At 37.8% G+C, this 25,754-nt stretch overlaps 1 protein-coding gene across 1 annotated transcript in view; it reads left to right on the forward strand.

The window, feature by feature from the left end:
• Positions 1-25,754, forward strand: part of ctnnbl1 (catenin, beta like 1) — a 59,572-nt gene that overhangs the window by 16,684 nt on the left and 17,134 nt on the right. The window contains exons 11-13 of the mRNA XM_040153713.1: positions 4,556-4,737; positions 13,779-13,876; positions 16,183-16,263. Of these exons, the coding sequence (XP_040009647.1) occupies positions 4,556-4,737; positions 13,779-13,876; positions 16,183-16,263 (361 nt within the window). The remainder of the gene's footprint in view (positions 1-4,555; positions 4,738-13,778; positions 13,877-16,182; positions 16,264-25,754) is intronic.

Here is a 25,754-nt window from a genome sequence, read left to right on the forward strand (position 1 = left end):
GCATAGTAGGCGAATATGGCTGTCCCTTTTTAAAAAGTCGAGTCAAAACAGACTGACAAGAAAATCATTCAAACGCAGCCGACATAACGTAATCAGTGTGACTCGTCTCGCCACAGTCCTCCTTAATTTTTTTTAAATTAGTTTACTGATGAGCAATTGGTCAATCGCTGCTGGTCCACAAGGCAAACTACTTCAGACGGTCGGTTGCAGTTACAGACGGTAAACTTTAAATTCAAGGTCACTACAGTTCAACTGTTTAAATTTCTTTCCCATGTTCGAACAAGTGATTTTTTTTTGAATTAAAAAATTACGGCCCTATACACGAAAGATAATTTGACAGTTTGATTTATGCAAAGCAAGGGTGATTCCTTTTCAGACATGTATTACTATACCTGCATTTTTCAAAAGGGGAGCAATCATAATTCTCATAATGATCCTGACTTATACAGTATATTTGCTCAGCAGTTTTCTGTATCGCTCCTGACAGGTGAATTGACAAGTGACTATATGACTATGAAAACTACAACTGACTTTGTTAAACCACTGCCCTTGGTGGATAATTTATTGCAGGCCTTTATCACAGTTAATGTATCACTGCTCAGCAAGCTAAGACAGGCGACTCTGGCTGACTGAGCAATAATAAGAGGTTAAAGTTTGGAAAGACAATTGCAGACTATTTTGCTAATATTTTAAAAGTTATAATTTTATTCTTGTCAAAATAAAAATAAAAAACTAATTCTGGGCACAAAGAAAGAACTCTCTGTATCTAGAAATCTTGAGGGGGAGAACTTCCTTTTTGCATTTGGTTTGAAAAGTGTTTGTGAGCTTGAGGGAAGCTCTGACTTTTATAAATCATATGCCAAACAGCAATCTTTGTATTGCAAGCAGCTTTCCAATTTAAACAAAATTACAAAACCAAGTAATCTCATAGATTATGTGCTGCAGTGAATTGGAATTTGCAACAAAATGGGCAATAAGTGTTTCAGTGCCATTAAAAAAATATATATTTTTTAAAAAAAAATATATGGTGTTGAGGCCTGCATAGAACATCTTTTGATATACAGTCCACAGCTCAGTTCAGAGCCTTTTTTTCAGTGCTTTCAGTGGTGAGAAAATCTAAACGTTCATAGCGTAACACTGTGTAGCGCCGCACAGAACAGCACGTCTGTCTACTTTATCGCCTGACGAGGCTGCCAGTCCAATCAATCAACAGTTGGTGCAGCATAGCAAGGTTGAGATGTGACTTTAAAGGCCCATAAAGACACATTACACACATTTATGAAAGCTCCACAGCTTCTGCGCTGATAATGACATCACTGGACACGCAGATTTAGGACTTGGATCAATATCTCATTATTGTAATGCAAAAAGCCCTTTGTGCTAAATCATCCACCAGGGAAACAAAGAAAAAGACAGAAAAGGAGGGGGAGACAGAGCTGACCAAGATATGACTTTGGGAAGGTTGTATTTACAGAGACGCTAAATATGAATTCTATTTTCAATTTATTGATCATTTTCTCATACTTACAGTACAAAATAGAGTACAGTACATGGGTTTTATTAGACACAAGATCAACATTGGTAAGCACAGGTGGATTTATACTTACGTGTTAAACAGTGACCCCTTCGTCCATGTTGGATTTCACCTGTTGATACCACCACTGCAGCACTTGATGGATGTGTCCTCCATCAGGTCATTATCATGCATTAATCATCTACCCCTAAGTGGTTGTCATGTTAATATTCTCTCTTTCATTACTTTTTCCTGTTTCTACCAATAACTGAAAATGAACCTATTGCTGTGCAGTCCTTAATCAATCAAGTCATCTTTTTTACATCTTTTTCATTCACTTTGTGATAGAGAGCAATGGTCATGTATTATGTCTAATGTCACTGAAAAGATTCCTGAGCCTCTATTCAACAAAATTTATGTTGTCTTTAACATCAACACATCTCCACTGGCATCATAAACGTCTGGGAGAAAACACAAGCAGTACAGGCTGACCAATCACAGCTTGTTTCATGGTCTCCATGTGTTAATTCTGTAGCTGCTGTAGCCCCGATATATGGTTAAATTTTTGTACATTCTGTTTGCTATGCCATAACATTTTAAAAAACATAAGCACAAATCCAGTTTTAGTGACTGCAATTGTTTGGCCAATTATGGAATATACTGTAAATCTTACAAGTTTAAACACCAGGAGCCATATTCACAACTAGTCACCTTGTATTTATGTATTTATTGCAGCTGGTGATTATTTAATGTGCATTTAATGAACTGTCAAACAAATTTGCATCTTAAGAGAGTGTTTGGTTTTGCTGAATAACTGACAGATGGCCGAGGCTGATGTCATCAGTAGTTTGATTTGTTGGTGAGCCGATTGAATCCTTATTAAATGACCACCATTAAATTTTTGGTTTTAAAAATTCACTATCATTCTGTTTTTAGAAAATACTAATGCAATAAGGTACATTACCTGCAGGACATTACTGCTTGTGAGCAGGTCTTAGTGACTTAGTACTCTGGTCTACCTGTAACTTTTCTCAGACTTAGCAGCTACTTTTAATATTAAAATGCATTGCACTCCTAGACCAGACTCCTGATTATCGTAAATCAATAAAGAAATACAACTCGCAATGAAAACCTCTCCAAAAGGCAGTAGTGGTGTTACAGCAGCAGCCCTATGTCACAAATCTGTAAAAAGAATTTTAAAACATCAACCTTCCAGGTTTTTGAGCAGTTTCATTGTAATTTTGATGAGAGATCAGCTCTTGGTTCATATCCAACTCACAATGCAGCTGCAAAATAACAAAAACAGAGAGAGCAACAGAATACCAAAAAAAAAAAAAATCATCTTCCCTCACTCAGACACATTTATTGGTTTTCCATCAAAAAATCAATTTCCATTCCTACCAGGCCTCTTTAGCTTTGTACTACACACAGATTTCACATCTGGCTACTTGATGAATTCATGGCACAGCTAAATGTTTGTCAGACCAGACTCTGCAATGGAAACTGAGATGCACCACAGCCATTCTTACAAATTCGGTTTTAAAAGTATCTAAGGATTTCATATTATTTAAAGTATCCTAAACCTTTTAAGGGGATGTTGGTGTTTTCTCATCATGTCCCCTGAATGTTTTGGTCAGTTTTTGGGGTGTATATAGCTTTATAAACTCTTGATCCAGGGCCCATCTTTGAGTGATCCAGTCTCATCTAGAATCTCAGTCTAATCAAAAACCTGCTGCTGTCATTGTAGCACCCACGAACATTGACCCACGATCCATTTTGCGCCGACAGCAGCATAGTTCATGACACCGGGATGTTGAGTTAAGTCAGCAGTCTAATAACTGAGCTGCCTAGATTCCCTTCGGAAAGTACGCTGAGTACAGCTCCCCCCTGGCCTCTCCTGCCGTCCATCATATATAATGTGTCTGTCTGGAGAACCAGACTCAACTGCCTGAAATATGTGTCCCTCCTCTGAGATAAACACTGTCATCACTCATTGGTGGGAACGGAGGAAGTGACACTGTGACAGACGCATACTTCTTAAGAGGAGGGGTGGAGTGGGATTTGGGGAGGGGGCGCAGGAAACAGATCAGGAAACAGTTGGTCCATCTTGTCATAGCAATGCTCGATGTTGAAAAAACAGATGAATATCTAAGTTGAAAGTTATTTTTTTGACAGAACACACATTTTTAAGTTTACTCTGGCAGTTAATTTTCAGAGGAATTTGTTTTCTTGTTCTGTCTGATTTAAACCTCCGTGACTTTGCTTAAAAACATTGTTTGGCTAATGAGAATAATGTTCGTTATAGTTTAGTTAAAGCTACACTCTGATTTTGTCAAAGCTCAACTGTGAGCTTTGGGTAAGAGAACAATTGGGGAATTTTCTTTGCCTTTGGATGCTTTTAGAAAAATTAAGAAATAGATTTAAATATTTATAGTGTTAATTTAGAATTCTCATATGCAGTATGCTGGACTATGATGGGCTGACAGTATTAACTCAAACTAATGTAAGATAATTAAATTTTGTGATTGGTTATGAGTGTAATTTGCAGAATTTCAAATAGTCTTTAGTGAGGGCGGTATTGAATCTCAATGGACTTCATGCAAGAATATTTTCCTATGTGTATCCTAAACTTCAGTCACTGTTTTCTGTAAGGTATGTTTGTACGACTGTTCCAATTTGGATTCACCAAACTGTCTTACTTTCACAAACTTGTTGTAAATAACTAATTTCATCATGATAAATGTCACCTGTTCATGCTTAGGTCCATGTTTTTAAAATTTGATCATTAACATAATCAACACCATTAAATTGCCATATCAGGCTACTTGTTCTGCTACATTTGTGTACAAGAATCACTCTCAAATATGTAACCCAAAATTTTGAATAATTATTTCATCCTGTGATGCGGCTGTAAGTAATCAGCAGATGAGAATTTAACAAACCTTCCCAGGGCACCTCATTTGAAATGTGCATGTTCTTTATATCTATTGAAACAACAGAAAGTATCTCTGACTTCAGCACCGTTTCCTCTCTTTGCTGCAGAGAAAAGAAAATGTCTCGAACCAGTGCTCTGAAGGTCCTGGACCATGGGATGATTGGACCAGAGGGAGCAGATAACTGCCATAAGTTTGTGGACATCCTGGGCTTGCGAACCATCTTCCCACTTTTCATGAAAACCCCCAAGAAGATGAAGAAAACTGGTGCTTCTGAGAAAGAGCATGAAGGTCAGTCACTAATAAGAACAAGATAACAACCAACCAGGTTTCTTCAAAAAGGTAGCAGTCAGCTGCATGTATGCCAACCTGATTTGACCTGTTTTAGTAGTGTTATCCACTGGGCAGAGCAGTGAAAGCTGTGGTGAGATGCATCACTGTACTGATTTTAATTAAGTACCATCAGCACAAAAATGAAATGTTACATGTAGTAGTCAGGTTCAGAGTTCCCACATGTCCTAGAAAACTTGGATTGTGGAGTGGTTCAAGCAATGGAAATAGGTGAAATATGCGAGGAGTTACATGTCCTGGAAAGTTATTTCCTTGTTTTCTTTTTCTTTCACCGAGAACTGTGAAATCCTGCAACAGGCAATTTTCAGGACCAAAAATGATTCCAACGGTGAACAAGGGCTGAGAGTATTTTAACCGGCAGCATTTCACCATTTCAGTGCCCTGTTGTGAGCTACTATGGTCTGGCTTCCTACGCAGTTGCTTAGACATGAAGCTGAGCAATATGTGACAGAGTAAAACATTGGATGACAGGTACAACTGGAAGGTAGCAAGAACTCCAATAATTAAATTGATCAGTCTGTTAACTAGTTATGTTGTGTCCATTCAAGCCTCATGAAGTTAATTGCCTTTTGTTTGGTATGCCAACAAAACATGCACACTTGAATTAGTGTTATTGTATGGTGCGCACTTTATCTAAATCTCCAAAATCACATCACATTATGCATTTTGGTCGTACACTTGATTCTTCAGATTAAATTTTAGAACTATTTAAAGTTATAATCCTTGGAACCCCATTTTTGATAAATATTTAACAAAAATTATTAAATATTTATGGTAAGCATTTTTTCTGCAATAATCATCCAATGTATTGACATCTCTATATTGTAGTTTTTAATTTGTAGTGGTGGAGTCTGCACATTCACTTGCTGGATTCAGATTGCCTGCCTAAGCACAATGGGTTCATGGGAAAATGATACATGCATGTAATCTAGAGTAATTATATGTCATTGTGATTGAATCAGATCTTTCAAGAATAACTCAAAAGCACACAGAAGGTCACTGGTTTACAATGACAATAATTGTTTCAAATATAATATGCTTGGCGTAATTTAGTTGACTTATTTGAACTATTCCAAATTTTCTTCATATTTTACTCAAACCCGAGCAGCAAAAAATGGTATTGACATTCATTTAAATATTTCATTTAAAATGTCACTGAAGCTTAATAGTATGAATACAATATTGCATGAGGTGTTGATGGTGAACATTATGATTGACAGGCTACAGTTATCTTCTGGTAATGGCCTTCAACTCTCATAATTTCTGTAATTCTTTAAACAAATATATACATTGCTGACTGTACTAATTTATGTTATTATACTAATCATACCAGGGATATTTTTTTCCTTTCCTACTTACAGTTTTCCGCACCGTGTAGTCACACCCGCTTCCTGCAGACACTCTCAATCCTAATCTGCTCATGTATCACGGTTTGCTGCCTCTTCAGCCTGTCAGTTTACTCTATCAATCCAATCCTGATTGATTTTCCTGCCTGTGCTCTCAAGCTTCCCTTGTCTCTGAGTGAGAGATAGGAAGTGCAAACAAGAGAGAGAGAGAGAGAGATAGGATTTCCATGTGATACAGGGTGAAGAAATAAAATAGAGAAGAGACTGGAGTTATGTCTGTATGTCCAAAATGTAAAACCCCTCCTCTCTTCTGTCCATATTAATTACATTTGATACATCCAGTGGGGCTTCCCAGCCCTGCAGAGGAGAACAAATTGTCTTCCATTGTGTCCTGTCCCACCCAGGGACTGGATGAATTAACCTTTGACCGCCTTGAGCAGCGGTAGGAAGGGTAGGTAAGACAACCCACTGCAACAGTTCAACTTTTCCCAGCTGTGTGTTGGAGCCCCTGGTATGGCAGACACACACTTAAAAGTCACGCTTTAAAAAATTTTTCTCTGTATACTATGTGCTCCCAGTGTTAAGATTAAATCGTCACACTCAAGGTATTGAAATAGTATATAAGCATGCAGAGCTATAATAAGAAGGAAATATTAAAGTTATATCATACAGGACATCATTATGCAAAATTGACAGGTACTAATTCATATGCAGAACAAAAACACAAAGTACAAAGCAGCGATGTAGTGAAATAAGTTAATGAAAATAAAATGTACTGAACAATAAAACATTGTGCATGGTCTACCATAATTTGTCAGAGGAGTAGATAGCATTCATACAAATTTGTATATATTTATAAAAACACAAACTGCATGCACACATACTCTTATAAACCCACAAATGAATATACCTATACAATCTGACATAATCAAAGGGGGAAAAAATAGAAAAGACTAACTGTGATCAATTCAACCACTTAACATGATCTTTCATTGTAAGTGAAATCACATTCAGCTGGACTGTGCCAGTGCAGTAATGCAGATGTTGGCAGAGAGCGCAACACATAAATCAGCCAATGGATTGGTCTATATTCAACCATGCAAGTTAGCAACTTAAGCACATAATATGCATATGCATATTGCCATTCTTTCTGATCAGAGTTTCAGCCGGTATAGGTACGTCATGTTTCCATTGATTTGTCGAACAGCTATAGGCATAATGAGATGCCTGTCATAATATACGGTGTATTGAGTGACCCCTCCTTTTCACTAAGACTACTAATTGAAAATGCAGTGAATCAAGTGGTTCTCCAGAATAACACAATAACAAAGTAGATTAATTAACTATCAGCTGCTTCAAACAAAAGTAATTAAGAGGAAGGGACCTCTCTGTCCTCCTATCCTTAGTGCTCGCTCTCTCACACATTCATTCTGAGGCTCTCTCTATCATAAACCTCAGTGCAAGGATTGATCCCCATAAAATCCTTTCTGAAATTGAAACAGTCCAAATGACCAGGGATTGCCAGGCCGTATTAGCATACAGAACGACATAATTAATAGAGACATTGTAAGTAGATCGAAAAAAGCTGAAACAAAGAGAAAAAATCCCAATAAAAAATTACATTTCTCTGCTCATGAATAATCTTGTCACGATGTTGCCATTCAGTTTGTTTTTACGGTCTATTTATTGGTGTATGTACTCTGTGGTTACCAGTTAAATGAGATTGTATGATGGAAATTGGTGGCAGCCGGTTGTTTTATTTAGGTGACTAATGATGTGTGCAAAGTGTGAGGGGGAACAGAAGTAAACAACTCTTTTACATGGCGAGGCACAATAGTCATAGCTCTGTCTCCAGCTCCAACTCGGGAAAGTATTTCTTTGTTTGCTTGCGCTCATGTGGGTGTTTGTTTGGTAGAGAGAGTGCACAAGGGAGAGGCTGAGGGAGGGAACAGAATCCTTTGTAGTTGATACGTTTTGAATGCCACACAAACACCTTTGAGTGTTTTGTGCCTCTGCAGTTCAAGCCAAATTTTATTTATATCGCCCAATATCACATATCACATGTTTACAGTTTGGACAATCAGGATGACAGTATTATAAAGTGTAAACATAAATAAAGAATGTGATCTGGGATGACACTGAACAACTTCCAAGTGCTGCCAACAACCAGTAAAGACGATAGACCAAACAAACATAGAATAGGCAAAACCAAGCACATCATTCACACATCAAGGGGGAAGGAAGCAAACACACAGAGGGAAAGAGAGACAAGGAGGCTGGGTATCCTGAAGGACGAAAATCCAGATCCAAAACATCTGGAATGAAGCACCAACAGCTAGGAGAGGGAGAGAGGTCAGGACGGCCAAATTATGGCAGATCCAGCACAGAGAGCATGAGTGCAAAGAGAGAGCAAGGAGGAGAAAATAGGGGGATATAGAGTGTGTAAGAGAGAGAGAGAGGGGGGCACATAGCTTGGATGCTCATGTGCTTGAGGGAATAAACAATAGAGGATCAGAGAGATGTAGATTGTAGACTATACTGTAGGTAGGGACTGAGACCAATGCGCCGGCGGGAGAATGGTAACAGGTACTAAGCCTGAAGTAAACACAGAATTAGTCACTAAGTGAAAGTTAAGGCATAAAGATGTTGTCTTAACAGAGCCTGACAGTCTGATGTCAGGAGGGAGATTATTCCAGAGGAGGTGGCTACTAAAGGAAAAGGCCCTGCAGTCTGCTGATTTCTCTGTATTCTAAGAGCAAAGAGCACGGGATGGAATTTAAGGTGTAAGGAGATCAGACGGGTATAAAGGGGCATGTCCATTTATGGTTTTGTATGTCATCAGAAGCACTGTAAAGTTTGGCCTGATACAGATAGGGAGCCAATGAAGGGAAGCTTAAATTTGTGTAATATGGTCAGATTTTCTGGATGTAGTTAAAATTCTAGCTGCAGCATTCTGAACCATTTGAAGACTAAGTACTAGGATGTAGCAGTTAGATATACGCAGTGAGGGGGAAAAGATGGAGAAGGCCATTTGTTAGAATTACGATGCTTTTATTAAAACATCTTACCCACCCAAATTACGGCAGTTTCATGACAAAGATAAAACATGGAATTAGCCCATTACTTTATCACTGGTTTCTCTCTTCTGATATTAAGAAATGGAGATTTAGAAAGCATGTCTACGTAGCAGAATATATGAGACCAGATAAGTGCCTGTAATAGAGAAACTTGGTTATCTGGATTTAATCATGAAACTTTCATCACATAATTCAGTCAAAAGCAGAGAATCAAATAGAACTTTCATTTAATCCTCTCCCCTCCCAGCACCGAGTGCCTTTGGCACAGATTGAGATTAGTAACATTTTATATGATACAAGTTTGATTGTAATCTGTTTTGTCAGAGTCATGCTGTGTAATCCTATTATTAGTGTATTTCAGTGGGAGAGATTTGCTGTTAGATCCCTGTGTAAAGACGCATCTAATTAACATCATCTTCACGTTTGGTCTTTCCTCCAGTGGAGATTGATCATGTTCCATCTCTGTAAACTCATGCTGTGGTATATTTAGATGTATATGAAGGATCATCTACACCTTGTAATATCGAATATTGATCCTAGACAAATGATCAACGACATTCAGCACTGAAGCTTCAGCCAGCTGCTGTTGTTCCTGAACTATCAAAAGGTTTTACCCCCTGAGTAAGGACTGGAATTTTTGTACAGGAACTGAATTTAGTCCCTGGTTCCTCCACTTGAAACGCAGGTTTAGTTACTGAGTTCCTCATATGGTTCATGGAAAGTGATATAGAAATGCCCTACAGGAGTGAAGTATGATGTGCTCAACGTAGCAAATTGATCAAACACAAGCTGCTAAACTGCTACATTGTCTGAATAGCTTTCAAAGTGCAAAGTCCTGATCGTACTCCAGGATTGGCACGAACGACAGCAGATTTATATGTGAACAGTGCACGCGCTCCTGTACATACTACAGGTAGACATACACAGACACAAGAAGAAGAGCTCCTTTGTTTGTTGTATTTGGCTGAACAACATTAAACAAAAATTTCTCAGTATACTGCTTCAAAGTTGTTTAAAGTGTTGGGAGGGTTTCATGCATTACCTTTTGGAGGTACCAACAACAGTCTTTCATTGTTGGCAAAGACAGTGTTTGTGATGGGTCTGTGCAATAAATGCTGACCTTTGTGTTTACGGAGGTCAATTATAAATACAATACAATACAAATATACAGTACAAAATACAAATTCTACAGTCAACTCAGAAGTTGTTTAAGTCATTAATACACTGGCTCCTAGGGAAGTCTGTGTTACTGTGATTGTCAAGATCAACAGTGACACGAGTAACAGGAGTTTCTGTACTGTCACGAGCACCATTTAGCTCTTACATTAACCATAAAATGACTAACTGGAGTGAACATAATATGTTGTATGTATTTGATGCGATATGTATTTGATGTTCGATGATACTGGCAGCTTACCATAAACTACTGTTTGATATTTGTAACAAGTGAAACCAATTCTTTTTGCTTGTGCAAATGTTAAATCTAAAATCTTAATTACGTATTTGATTATTGCTGTTTTATCAAGGCTCTTTCCTTGTTTTCTTATTTGTCTCGTGTTTATACTTGATATTGAAATGTAAAGCAAAGCATGTAAATGAACAGATGAAAGCTTTCTAAGGACAAATGAGGGAACTGTTTTACTCAGATTTGCCCTCCATGTTGTGCTCACAATGTAATCCTGCCTCCACCCCTTCACAAATCTAAATGGAGCAGTCGATGTTTAGTTTTAAACTCTTTGGAGAGAACACTCCACAGCCAGCGATCAATAGCTTCCTCGCTGGACGTGGAGGTGGCGACATCAATTACCACGTGGATCAAATTGATAAAGTGGTGTCCTTTCGGAAATGGCACATAGCTTCCTTGTCATTGTATACAGGAAATACGGCTGTCTATGTGAAAATAAGGAAAACCTTGGACTAAACCTAACCGCTTCACAACCAGAGCACACAGCTTTGACTACATTTAATACCTTTCAAACCAGTGTGAAGTGCATTTAGAGTTTTATCTGCTCTTCTAACATGCCATGATATATAGGATTTTCACAGAAATGCTGGAAGAATTTTATTGTGACACACTATGAAGTAAATCCCTTAAATAATCCTTAATTTACATCAGAAAACACATCACACACCTTAATATAAATCAAGGAGTTATTTTAGCCATAGATCCCTTAAAGTGCCTGTTCATTGGACAAAGGTGAAGACTGAACGGCTAAAAAATACCTAAATAGCTAAAGCCCTAAATTAAGTACATTTTAGGGAGCACACGACTTTCAGGTACCCCTTTTTTAAAGGTTTACTTGTACGGTTTGAGGAGTTCTGAAGGACAACAAGACTAAAAGTCTATAGCCATGGCAGCAGCTCCTAGGGGCTCTACTTAGTCACCAAGTTTCTTTGAGCTAAATGCTAATGTCCGCATGCTCACAATGACAATGCTAATAAGCTGATGTTTAGCAGGTATGATGTTTACCATACTCACCTTATTTTAGTGTGGTAATATCCTAGCGTGTTAATTAGTACTCACCACAAAGTACAGCTGAAGCTGATGGGAATGTAATTTGTTTTTCAGATGTCTGGTCATAAACCATATTGTGGAACAAGAAAAGTTGAGGCATCCCAAAAGTTATTACAGTTCAGCATAAGGGAGACATGAATGTTTGTACCAAATGTCATGATGATCCATCTGGTTTTTGTTGAGACATTTTTCTAAAAACCAAAATGTCAACCTGTTGGTGTAGCTAGACGAAAAGTCAGGATCATCAAAGGTGGTAGGCTTCGTGATCTGGGGACAATGAAATTTCATGGCAATGAATAAAATAGTTGATATAGTTCAGTCTGACCAAGTGGATATTGCCATCCATAGAGCCCTTTAACTGTACCAAATAACATGAAAGCAATCTCCAAATTTTCTCCTTAATGAAAAAATTCAAGCCCCAAGCTGTAAATTAAAGGACAGCTTTCATGTTATTTGGTCAAATTTAAAGTGTAATGGCCGGTTAGAAAGCCCGTAACCTCCTAATAAATAGTAATTTAGGAGTTATTGTTAACTATATAGTAGTCATGAATTTTCAATATTATTGAGACATACTAAAGATTTTAAAACCACATTTTCAAGGATTAAATTACATCAATAATAATAATTAAGGGATTCAGTTTAATAGAAGAGTAACATAAGAGAGCACAAGAGTTTCAAAACAACTCGAAGGCTTCAGGCTCACAGATTTAACAGTAATTAGCAGAAATTCCGAAGCTGATGGGATGTATTTTCTATTGGACCTTATTTCTAAGGGAACATGCCTCCAGTTTTTTTTAATTAAAAATAATTTAATTTAATTTAAATGTAATTATTTATTTATTTTTTGGTCTTGTATTTCAGTGCATTTTCTTGCTTTTTGTGCTACCAACCATATTGGCAATGTAGATGGATATCTGTATATTCTGAAGGATTTGACTTTGACATGGGTGTTAGAGCCTTTATTTTTTCTCAGCATTCAAGTCTTGTGGGTGAGGATAGTGTGGGTCATAGGGGATTGTACAAAGGGAGCTGACAGCAAACACGACCCCTTTTAAAAAGCAGAAATGGGATTGATTCCTGTACGCCTGTTGCTTAGCAACTGCAAAGCCTCATTGAGAGAGAATATTGACCTTTTGTTGATGAAGTGCAATTACATTTTTTTTCTCCATTCTGTGTTTCCAGAGATTTTACAGTGTCATATTCTGCTCCCTCTGTGTGTACAGTGTATTGTTCATTCACAATCATAGAGAAATATTATACTCTGCCTGTCACCTACAGGTTCAGCGTGTGTGTAAGAAGGTCTTTGAACGAGATACCACTTCTTACATATCATGAATTGGTTCACAAGGGCACTCAATGGGTCTACGTAGCATTTGTACCTAATTTAGTCAGTTAACATGTTTTTAGACCTCCCCCTTGCTAATTGCCCCTGAGCCACCACAGACAAATTTCTATCATCCTGAGAAATGTAATTCAGCCACAGCCAGAACCGTTACACATGTTCCAGCATGCCCTAAAATGAAAATTGATTTCTAAATTTCATTAACATTTTTTCCTCCTCTTGTTCTGTGCACTCTCTGTAAAAGTGTGCCTGCTTAGCTGGCTGCATGCTGTAATTGCAAATTATCAAGTGCTAATCGTTTTGTTCTTTCTGAGGGCTATGGATGTGGGGGAGAATGAACTTTGCAGTGATCAGTTTGAGAATGTTTTTTTTAACCGAGGATGATAACAGTAGCTCGTATGTTACGTAAAGCACATATACCTGTTGGGTTGCGCAGCTAGTTAACTTTAAAACACAATGAGCTCCTTAATGAAGGGCTATCATGTAGGAGGCTTTCGTACTTTATGTGTTTGTTTAAGGGAATTAGTCGAGAGAGAAAATTGTATAATTTATTCTGTAAAGTAATAATAGATCTGTATAAAGATCACATTTGAATAATCATTTGATAAAACGTAACTATGGGGGAATGTTTGAGATGGTGTCTTGGTGATATACAGTCAAAGAGGATGCTTTAGCTTTACTTCTCACTTTGCTTTCCTTAGAACACGTGTGCTCCATCATTGCCTCCATGCTGAGAAATCTCAAGTCCCAGCAGAGAAGCAGACTCCTCAACAAGTTCACAGAAAACGACTGTGAGAAGGTCAGTTTGCTTCATCCTCTCGCTTTCCTCCTTTGTCCCTCCTCATTTCTTGCTAGTCCTTTCTGTGCAAGTCCTGTTCTTTTATTGACAGAAGATTGGACCAGATCAGGATGCCTAATCTGAGGTATTTGTTTGTCTGACATCCATATACTGTGGTTACAGCGTATCTGCAGTTCTTTGAATCAGACGTCGCTACTAAATCTAAATTTTAAGGATCTGAAAAGATATTTTCTCTATCACCTTGTTACTATGAGCGATGCGGCCCTACATGAATAAACTATTTTCTAGCAAAGTTCGAGCAGTTTTGGTTATCTCACATGAGAGATTTCTGTGTTTGTGTTATCTCTGTGCTTTCTTGAGCTGGTTTGACGTGGGCAGGGCTCACTTGGAAGAACATGATATCACAAGCCTCCATGCACCACTCAGGATTTAGCAACATTTAATTTTTAAATGTGTCAATAGTTAAAGAGTTGTTTTAAATAATGCCTTTAGTTTATCTCTCTGTTGTTGTCTTTCTTGTTACTTATTTAGTCATGAAAATGTAATGTTATAGAATAATTAACAGAATAACATTCGTAACTATTTAACAAACAAATTAAGATCTAAATCTATGTTTAATCTTTATTTTTGGTTTAATGCTAATTAAATAATAGCAGATTCACTGCAATGATTAGTGGATTAATCGATTTAACTGACTGAGAGAAAATTAACCAGCGACTGTTTTGATAATTGCTTCTTGCTGCTCATGTTTTCTTTCATGTGACAGTAAATTAAATATTCTTTAGGTTTTGGACTGATTATCAATTAAAAATAACAATTTAAAGACATTGCTTTGGGCTCTTGGAAGTTGTGATGCATTTTTCACTACTTCTTGACTTTTCATAGACTAAATAATTAGTCGATTAACTGAGTAAGTGAATGGCAGATTAATTTATTATGAAAATAATAGCTAGTTAAAGCCTTACATGTTTTTCCATGCATGACCCTTTGATTTAAATGAAGCAGTTTGAAAAAACTGCGGTTTGTTTATGTCACATAAAGTAATGCTTTCATAGATAAAGAGAGACACTGTGTTCTTAAATTATTACCTGATGTCCGTTTTCTTATAGTGCCCATTAAGTTTTAAGGAATCCTCATTAGCTTTTTAAAGATGAAAATAAATCCTTGTGCAGTTTTATTCATTTGGATCTCAATATTTAATGCCAGGTAGCTTAAAATGCGTAGAGATTGTTAATTGCTTTAAATACTACTAATTTTATTTGATCAGGGCCTAATCATTTGCATGGCATTGTCTCCTTAATTTTGTATGCAGCAGTTGATGCTTTGACTGTAATGAAAAAACAGATCATAAAGAAAAATGAGAATGTTGCAAGAAAGCCTGAATTATCAAACGATGCTGTTACTTTCCGTGTTAATTAGCAGTTGTCGCTGTTGTACAGTCCTCATTCTCTTCATGCGCATTCTCAACAAGGCCAGTTACCTTGTATAAGCAGGCCTCTACAGGCACATCAGAAGACACTTGGTTGGAACAGATCACATGATTAGATTTGTGATTATCATAAACTGACTGTATCTGAGTGTTTTTTGTCAGTCTTACTTTTACCAAAGGCTGGAGGCAGGAGTTTACTAGGTAAACTACATTAAATACATTCAGGTTCACATTCTGGTCACTCAGTCAGGTGTTAATGACTGCACTACTCTCTACCTGGGTATACAAATTTCTGCCACGTTACCAAACTTGAGAAAGTGATTAAGATAACAAGCTGCAATTTTTTTTCCCTCCACTAACACATGCAAAAATGTCTCGTATTCAGTGGGTTTCACAAAGCCATTTTAATGGGACGCTTGCGACTATTGATGTAGTTACTGAGCCATCTTAGAGTCTCATTTCCATCGTCCACTTCCTGCACTTAATTGATCAGTTTATGGGTATGTTTATGCTATTATAAATAAGAATCTTAGAAATAATTTATTTTCTTGACTTTGTTTTCCACTTCATAAACCCAGTCTACTAGGTTTGCAGCAAAGATTCAATAAATGATTAATGTGAAGTAAATGAAAACATAATTTGAAAAAGGGTGAAATATTTTTCCACAAACAATGACATATAGGGGGTAGACAGTGCATATGTATTATTAAATCACTATTATGAAATTTTTTGGGTGTTGTGTATTTATCTAATCTTGTTCTATATCTTCTTTGTGCTCGCTCTTCTCCCCCTCGTATTTGTCATATTTTCACGTTACTTTCTTGTATGCTGCCTCTCCCCTTTCTCTCTGCCTGCAACTCTTTCATTCTCTCTCCAGGTTGATCGACTGATGGAGTTGCATTTTAAGTACCTGGAGGCTGTTCAACAGGCTGACAAGAGGATCGAAGGAGAGAAACATGTAAGCATTGCTCCTTTTCCTTCCATCCCTCCCTCCCTCTGTCCCCTCCATCCTGCTGTCTACGGTGTGTCTTTATAAACTGGTCTCATATTAAGCAGCTTGTTGGATGAGTGGATGGGCTCACATGAAACATTGATGTTTTTAGCTTTGCTTTATTAACCACAAATGACATGTCATCAAGGAACTTTGTCTGACCAAGACATCATTAGATGTAATGATGTTCTACAGTATATTTTTTGTATTTTAGTATGAGTGTATGATCCCAGTCTGACTAGCAGTATGATCCTGTTCTGACTGTAACCTGAGCAATCCCTGTCCAAAACTTATCCGACTATGACTAAAATCGGTGCCGCTTTAATAACGCTAATATTAATAATGACATGCTATGTTAACCTAATGACTGCAAGTTATCCAACATTACGTTTAAATTCTACTTGCGTGAATTCATCCATAAATTGTTGCCAGACAACGTTCCAAAAGCTTTTAATCTTAATAAACATTTCATATTAATTTGTTGTTTGCTTGGGTCCAGTTTAGTTCTTGTTCCTGCTTTGCAGTTACATGCACCATTAAACAATATAACTGAACAACGAAGTAAAACCAGACCAGTCTTTTTGACAAATAGTCTCTATACGTATACAAAGACAGGAACAATAAATAGTAAAAAAAGTACGCAAATTTGCATTCTGCTGAGATTAGTGCAGAGTAAATAATTTAGTCTTCTTTACTATGCATGTGTCAGCGTTGCTACAGAGACCATGGGCAATATTTACTAACGTGTTATGGACATTCTTTAGGCGCTAAACAGGCTAAATTTTCGTGTCATTTTCAGTGAAAGTCCACTGTGTGTTTTGTGCGAGTAAAATGGCAGAAAAGCGGCCCCGCTGAAAACTGCATGTTAAGTCTCCTGCAATGTGTATTTTAGGGCATTTCTGTGCCGAGAAATTCATAGAACTGTCCACTGCAGCTGATTTATCACTGCTGACGGACCACTGCAGTGGAGATCATAGTGTCTGAAATTTAACATCTGGGAAAAGCAGGTGCAAAATCTACGTCACTGTTTTTATTGGATAAAGGTGGGGGGGAGTGACTATAGCCAGGTTGAGACAGTGAAGGAAAGAGACAGACAGAAAGAGAGAGAGAAACAAAATTAAAAGACACATTAAAAAGTACTTTTAACAAATCAGCACCGGTTCAGCAATACAACACAAGATAAAAAAGCAGCAGTGCAACAACATTTTATACAACCTCAGTATTTCCCACAGGTCACTACTGCCTATTTTCCCTGACTTTTAATGGCTCATAGCAGCTCCAGTCTGATGTGATATGATTGAATTAGCCTATTAAATAGGCTGATATTTTCTGTTACAGAAATAATCAAGTTATAAGAGTTTTTACCAAAAATCTCCCTCTGATTTTTCATAGCTTTTTTTAATCACAGATCTTTTTCATGAGCTGACAACATTTGACTATTTAACTATAATCTCCTCACATACAGCCGTCCTCTTCCTCAAACGATATTCCAAGTTCAGCAGCGGAAAACATTCTCTTTTGTACTCAGTTACATTCCAGCACAACTCGCGTCAAATCAGTCTGGCATCGAATCTTATTTTGCAATACTTTATGTCAATCAAATAAACTACAGTATTTACATCTGTAGTGTTAGTGAATTTACAATTACAGTAATACAAAATTTTGTGCCCCTCATGGTAATTTGCAACAGGTTTAGAAAATATCCCCCATAAGCCTGACTACTGCATTAGCAGGTGTTCAGACCAGAAACAAAAAAGCATATATGGACTTGTGTTGATTGGAACATAAACAACAGGATTACATTTTTCATGTTACAAAGTAATTTACGTAATGTGTGTCTGCACATATTTGATTTGCCAACACTGCATGTTGTTGGATAATTTTACATTTAGAGCTGCAATTAATTGATCAGTTGATCAACAGAAAATTTATTGGCATCTATTCTGTTGATTGATTCAATGTTTTAGTCATTTTACAAGTAAAAATGGCAAAATTTTGTTGTTTCCAGCCTTTCATTTGTGAGGATTTGATCCTTTTCTTTGTTGTATATGATGGTAAACTGAAACTTTTTGGGTTCTGGACTGTTGGTCAGACAAACGAAGGAATTTGAATACATCTCCTTGGGCTCCGGGAAATTATAACGAGCTATTTCAATATTTTCTGGCATTCTTTATAGAAAAGAATGAATCAGCTTACTTGAGGAAATAATCAACAGATTAATTGATAAGGAAAATAATTATTAGTTGCAGTCCTAGATGCACTGCATTGCTTATTAACCTGAGTATAGTTTACATATGCTGATATTCCACTCCAAGCTGACAGACACTGGTAAATCTTAATTCATTTTCATGAGTTGTCCTGGGCCTTACTGTATCACAGGAGAAAAGGCCCATCCCCTTAAGTCATATTTAGTCTAGTATTGAATCATACAGTCTTGGAAGCAGTTTTCTTTGAAACAAATTAAGCATCTCACCAAAGGGGTGATAATACTCTCACTTGTTATATTCACTAGTATTATAAAAACAGTGTTAAAGAAAAAATAATTTTTTTTGTTTTTAGGAGAACAAGTTTTAAGAGTTTGTTTTGGGTTTAATCTTTATATAAACCGTTTTCTTTTTAAACCTCAAATCAACCTGCAGAGGAACAGATACAGCAGGAACGATAACCTTAGGATTGTCACAGTTACGGTCCTGTGGGTTGGTGTTACAGACAGGAAAAACATTGATTCCAGTGCAATCCCATCATACATTCATGGTTTTCTTTATCGCCAACTAGATAAAAGAAATTCAAATTGCATTATAGATGGTCAGATATGAACAATGCCTTTTGTAAAGGGTTGGGGTGTGTGATCAAAATGTCATTCCGTTTTGGTAGATAAGATGGGCAGTTCCACACAGCGTCACATCAAAGGCCATGCAAGAAGAGACCAAAAAACCATCACAATTCTGCTGATAACAATATGACAGTTTACAGAGGAATGGAAAACTTGATATCTGTGTGTGAGGGCCCTATTGAGCTGTCTGCATGTGTGTGTATGTCAGTGTGTTCAGCTGTGGGCTAGACAGACCAATAGAGGGATACAGATAGAAGATTCCTGGCCAGGCAGGGGATAATGGCTTCGGCAGAGAGAGAAAGAGGGACAGAGCATCCTGTTCTCAGAAAAGGAAGAAAACGAGAAAAAAAGGCTGAGAGAGATACTGTAAATATCACGACAGGAAGGACAGTCACAAAAAGAGGCGTGGATTTTTAAAAAGGGAAATGCAAGGAAAAATAGAAAAAAGAGGAGATAAGGAATTTGAGTGAAAGAGGGAACGATGGGGGGGTGGGAGGTGTGGCTGGAGACAGATAACTCTGAGATTCCTATCTAAAGATGACAGAAGATTAATTTCTCAGACAGACATCGTGGTGGGATTGTCAAGAAAAGGCCAGACAGTTTGACATTTTTTCCTCCTCTTTTTTTTCCTCCTTTTTTCTCTCCCTGTATTCTTCTGTCGCTCTCTCATCTCTTCCTCTGGGATGAGAAGAGAATGACTTTGTGATAACCTGGTGATAAGAAACCTTGTCTGTGTGTGTCACTATCTTTGAAGCCACACGGTTAGCTTTCTCCAGTTCAGAGCCATACTCTGAGCAAGGCACATGTGAGGCAGAAAGTGATAAAATACCCCTTTGTGGCGAAGCAACAATATTCTATTCATTATACACTAAAAAAGGGCTATAGAAAAAAGTTATAACATCATAATAACTTTTTACCACCAAACTGTTCCATGCACAGGACTCAAGGACCATGCAGAACTTTCACAAACTCCCAAACTCCCAGACTATGAAAAGTTACATGAATATGACCATATTATAGACGTATCGATAGATTAGACCCTTGTCCTGTCATAAAAATAATCCTGGCACAATTCACTGAACCTTCAAACCAGTCTGGCAGTCCAATAATGTAAAAAGTACTGAAATCTTTAACATGCACATTTGTTGCAAGGATACAGTGATTAAAAATAGTGTTTTAATTTAGGCAGACCACTCTTAAAATTAAAGCGCATCTTAAATGGTTAAACTTGGTTCAAGGTAACTGATGCTGCTTTTTAGCCATGCTAGAGTCGTGGCTAAAGGGATGTTGAAGTTGGTCGGTCCACCACGGTTGTCCAGACTATAAATATCTCTGTGGATGTTGTTGGATGGATTTGCATGATGTTTTGTCCAGACATTCATGGTGCCCACTGGATAAACATTACTGACTTTGATGATCCTCTGCTTCTATACATACAACATGATGGAGACCTCAAAATGGCAAGAAGCAGGGCTCATTTGTCTTTTGTATTTGGCTGAGCGACAATAAAAAGTCATCAAAAGAAAGTTGTGTGTGGGACTGCTTATCAAGAATAGGACCAAGGATGGGGAATACAGTGCACTGGTGCATGAGATGAGAAGCATCGGCGGTTGACAAACATCATACTTTCCATTGCGTTCACTGTAAGCTTACTTATAGACGTACAGTCCCTAAACAGAGGTCTGCTTGGACCCTCGTGAACATGGGCAGATGAGGAAATGTACAGTACCGTGCAAAAGTTTTAGCCACTAAAAGTAAAGTGAGGATGCTTTCAAAAAAAAAAAAAACTATAAACAGTTTTTATAGATTAGTTAACTTCATAGGAAGTGCAGTAGACAAAAAAAAAATCCGAAGCCAATGAATATTTGCTATGAACAACCTTTGCTTTTAAAACAGCACCAATTCTTGTACACTTGCACAGTTTTCCAAGCTACTTGGCAGGAGGGTTGTTCCAAGCGTCTTGGATAACTTGCCACACTTCTTCTGTCTCAGTGTCTTCTATCTCCTCATATATTTCCAGACTGCCTCTATGATGTTGAGATCAGGGTTCTGTGGGGGCCAGACCATCTGTTGGAAGACTCCTTGTTCTTATTGTCTATGAGGATACTTGCATAATGGATAAGAATCTAAATATCTAAAGCTCCTAAAACGTCTGCACAGTACTGTAAGTCACGTGGAACCTCGCAGCCTTGAATGCAGCAAGCGTCAATCGCTCTCTAGAAACAACCAGGCAAAGCATCTGTCCCTGTGATAATGAAAGCTCGACGTCATGCTAAAATTACACTGAAATTAGCCGTTTTTCTACCAGTCTTTTCGAAGTGACAGAAAAAAACAGACCCCGACATTTCAAAACTTACGATCATAGGAAATAGCAGAGGGTAAACGGTTTTGTTGTAGCATCCATTTCATCCCTGATCCCTGATCAGGTCACCCATCGAATGATTTGTGTTGATGAGAGACATTTGCATGTAGGCAGGGTAAACCAAGTAGGATCTGGCCAGTGGAGATGCATATATGCCCTTAAGTGTAAATTAAAGTATTAAATCTAATCTGGATCCAAGACATATGAAAGGACAAGTGTATATATGTTAGCTTAGAATGGTGAACATGGTAAACACTACCTGCTAAACATGAGCACATTAATGACATTAGCCACCACCTAAGTACAGCCTTACACAGCCAATTAGTTTTGACTCCAGTTTTGCTCTGAGCAATCAATTTTCAATGGATTCAATAATTTTCTTACCTAGAGCCCAGAAGACACATCTGAGGAGTGGACTGCATGGTCATCACAGTCTTTTCACAATCTTTTGGGTGAACGTATGTTGAACATCCTCACCATCAGTTGCAAAGAAGCATAATTCATGTCAGATAAATTTTTGTCTTATTGATTCCTAAACTGAGCTGAATTTTGAAGACAACTAATCTAATCTCAGGCACTTTTATCTTGTATATCTAAAGTTTCATACTTTGTGTCACTGAAGTCTGATAAGTGTTTTGCATTGTCTTGATTTTTAAGCCATTTTCCAGAAATAATATTTGTAGTATTTGGTGGTGTAGTGATTTCTATTTCGATGTATTGTGTTGGGTGTAAAATAATATTGCTTTATTACTAATGCATATTTACCATAGCATAGTTGATTTTCCATGCCCTGTTTAGATCAACAGATGGAGCAAAGGCTGTGGTTTCATTTCTACTTCAACTCTAATAATGAAAATACAGGTTATATTTTAACTCTGTGTGAATCGAAGCTTCAACCAAGTGTCACATGTTAAATAAGGTGATAAAGACGCCAACCCAGTTCTGTCCAGTGCCTCAGCTGAATCGGCTGCCGTCAGCAGCAGTGTTTTATCTCACTCTGCTGTGCGTTTTGGTTTTCCCCAGTGTAGCCTTGTATTTAAGGGCCGGTAAGCAAAATGTTTTTCCTCTGCAACATATTATCCACAGATTTCTCGGGAGGATAGCAAAGAAAAAGCTGCTGCTGCTTTTGCACTGCGTCTCCAGCCCAGTCCCTTTTAATAAGCTGCTTATTTTCCTCCCACCTTGGTGTCTCTCTTCTCTGCTCTCTTTATATCCTTCTCTTTCTCTCCTTCTCTCCCCTTTTCCATCCTGCTATATTTCTCATTTTTGACTTCCTTCCTCTCGCCCCCGTCTCTCCTATTTCTCTCATTCTTCTTTTCATCCCCCCCAACGTCCATTGCTCTTCTGCTCCCTCCACTCGCAAGTATCTCGTTGTTCACTCCCCATGTGGTCCCCTTAATTTTCATATCCTCTCTTCTTTTTGTTGCATCTGTCCTATTTCCTTTTCTTGCTTGTGTTCCACTCAATTACACCTTTTTTCTTTTGCATCTTCTTTCTGTATCTTTTCATGCGCCCTTCATTCTCCTCTCTTCTTGGCCACGTCTTTCACATCATTTCATCCCTCCTCCCTCCTTTCCTTCCTTCCCACATTCCTTCCTCCTTCTCCTACTTCTTCTCTCCTTCTTCTCATCTAATGTCACTGCTTTCACCTCTCTTTCCCCACCTTTTTTCCTTACAAACCTCCTTTCTGCTCTCAGCTTGTTGGTAACATGGCTGAGGCCAACCTCAATACTTTAAAATGCACAGTACAGTGAGCTTTCCTAGCACCTAAAAACCGAGTTGCTCACTGTTTTTTTTGTGTGTGTGTGTGTGTGTGTGTGTGTGTGTGTGTGTGTGTGTGTGTGTGTGTGTGTGTGTGTGTGTGTGTTTTTATTTTCTTTACTGGGCTGTAGCTAGACTGTACAGCAGAGATGGACTGATTAACACTGCTGAGAGTAGACCTTTTCAAAGAAAGTCTGTGTTCGGTTTTAATAGTCTAACCTATCTCCTTCAAATTACGTTCATATCATAGGTGCACATAATTTCTAATGGCTAATAAGTTTCGGAGGAAACAAGAATGCTATTTGCAACAGACAATTACATTACCAGACAATGTTGTTTTCCAGTGCAGGAAGCAGTAACAATTTGTATAGCGCAGGATGGGGTGGGATTCAGACACACAGTATAAAGCACATGACAGTGACACTAGACACCACAGTTCACATCCTGTCTCCTCCTTTAAGTCATTGTTGCCTTCTTCAGTGTTTAACCGAGACAACAATCATTCCATAACTTCAACCCAGGGATTTGACTCATGTTTTAGTTGCCCAAAGCACATGTTGTTTGGAAGAGAAATTAATACAGCAACAGTGAACATTTTGCAGACATGTACATGTAAATTTTCTTCTCATTTTAACAATCATGCATTGAGCTTGGCGTCAGTTTTAGTTAATTTAGGTCACCCAATAGACGCAGCAAGAAACTAAACCAAAATGCCTCAACGATGAGGGTCATCATACATTGTCTATCACGGTTCAATGAAAAGTTGCTCTGTGCATTAATCTGCTCCGGGTGTCTGCAAGACCTGCCATGTTGAGGCTTGGCAAGCAATGAAAATGACAAATGACAACTTGTGACTGTGACAGTTAGGTCAACTTATCAACAGTAAATCTAATGCAACCTAATACAATAGTAAATCCTATCTAAATACCTCAATAAATTTTAGATGCTCCTCTCAATATGCCACAATTCAACAGCTATACACACTACACTAACATCAATACATGTCTGATACAGTTTCAGCAAGAAGTAACATAACCTTCATGGAGGGTGGACTTGTTTAAGATTTTGTGACATATACCTAATAAAATGACAACTGCGTGTAAATGTACTGTGCAAAAGTGTTAGACACTAAAAGTGAGGATGCTTTCAAAAATAAAGCCATGAATAGTTTCTATTTATTGCTTAACTTCAATAATTGAAGTTAAGCAATAAATAAGTATTTGCTGTGACTGCCTTTAAAACAGCACCAAATCTCCAGGTACACTTGCACAGTTTTTCAAGGTACTTGGCAGGTAGGTTGTTCCAAGAAATATGGAAAATGTGCCACAGTTGTTCTGTGGATTTAGGCTTGGTCAATGTCTTCTTACTCTTGTCTCATGTAAACCCAGATTGACTCCATGATGTTGAGATCAGGGCTCTGTGGGGTCCAGACCATCTGTTTACGGGTTTCTTGTTCTTTTTGTCTCTGAAGACAGTTCTTTATGACTCTGGGTCTATGTTTGGGGCCTTTGTCATGCTGCTGCAGAATGAATTCGAGACCGATCAGACGATGATGATGGTACTCTACTGTGTGATGGATAATACTGAAGTTCCTAAAACTTCTGCAGAGTAGTGTGTGTGTGTCTATATAGATATATAGAGATAGATATAGATATATAGATAGATATAGATAGATAGATAGATAGATATAGAGATATATAGATAGATATAGAGAGATAGAGATATATATAGGGCATTACCTTTCCTGCAAAATGTAGTAGACTTTAGACTGGTGAACTACAACTAAATTAACAAAAAATAAAAGTTTTATCGATACAAAGAGATGGATGTTGACACATGATTTTCATCATTTGCTATACTTCTATGAACAGCAAAAAATAAAGAATAAGCACAAAGGGAAATGTGGGAGGTAAAATGAGTATTGGAATAGGTCAGCATTAGCCCTGTTTGGGACTGTCCCCAATGCAGTAGATGAGAGTTCCGGACAGAAGAGGTCAGGGAAGCAGCTGTGTGCTGCTCTTTATCAGAGGTGGGGTGGTTAATCAGATTTAGCTTTGCCAAATCAACCAGTTAGTCTTCATCCTTGAAGTCCTTTCTCTCTTAAAACCGAAAAATGCTGTATGAAACACTTCCGATAAAGCATAAATCACCTTTGTGTTGTTTGTCTAGGTGAGTTTTCTATTTTGAGTCTTCTTTCCTTCGTCCTGATGCACCAAGCTGTATTAGGCTCATTACAGCCTCCCGAGGCCGGGCCAAAGACTTGACAGTTTCTGAGAACTGCAGTTGTAGTGGGTGTTGTTTTTTCCCCCAACAGCCACAAGGGGTAACAATGAGTCTATACCACATTATAAACAAACTTTGTCAATTGACACAAAAGTGATATTTATACTTATCATAAGTGTTTTCAAACAGTTTCCCATTTAATAAGAGAAAAGACTTGAAAGTTGAGGACTAACATGTAGGTAAGTTCCTCACCTCTGATTAAGAGCACACCTGCTAAGC

The sequence above is a fragment of the Xiphias gladius genome, chromosome 18 (genome assembly GCF_016859285.1).
Source record: "Xiphias gladius isolate SHS-SW01 ecotype Sanya breed wild chromosome 18, ASM1685928v1, whole genome shotgun sequence".
Lineage (NCBI taxonomy): Eukaryota > Metazoa > Chordata > Actinopteri > Istiophoriformes > Xiphiidae > Xiphias > Xiphias gladius.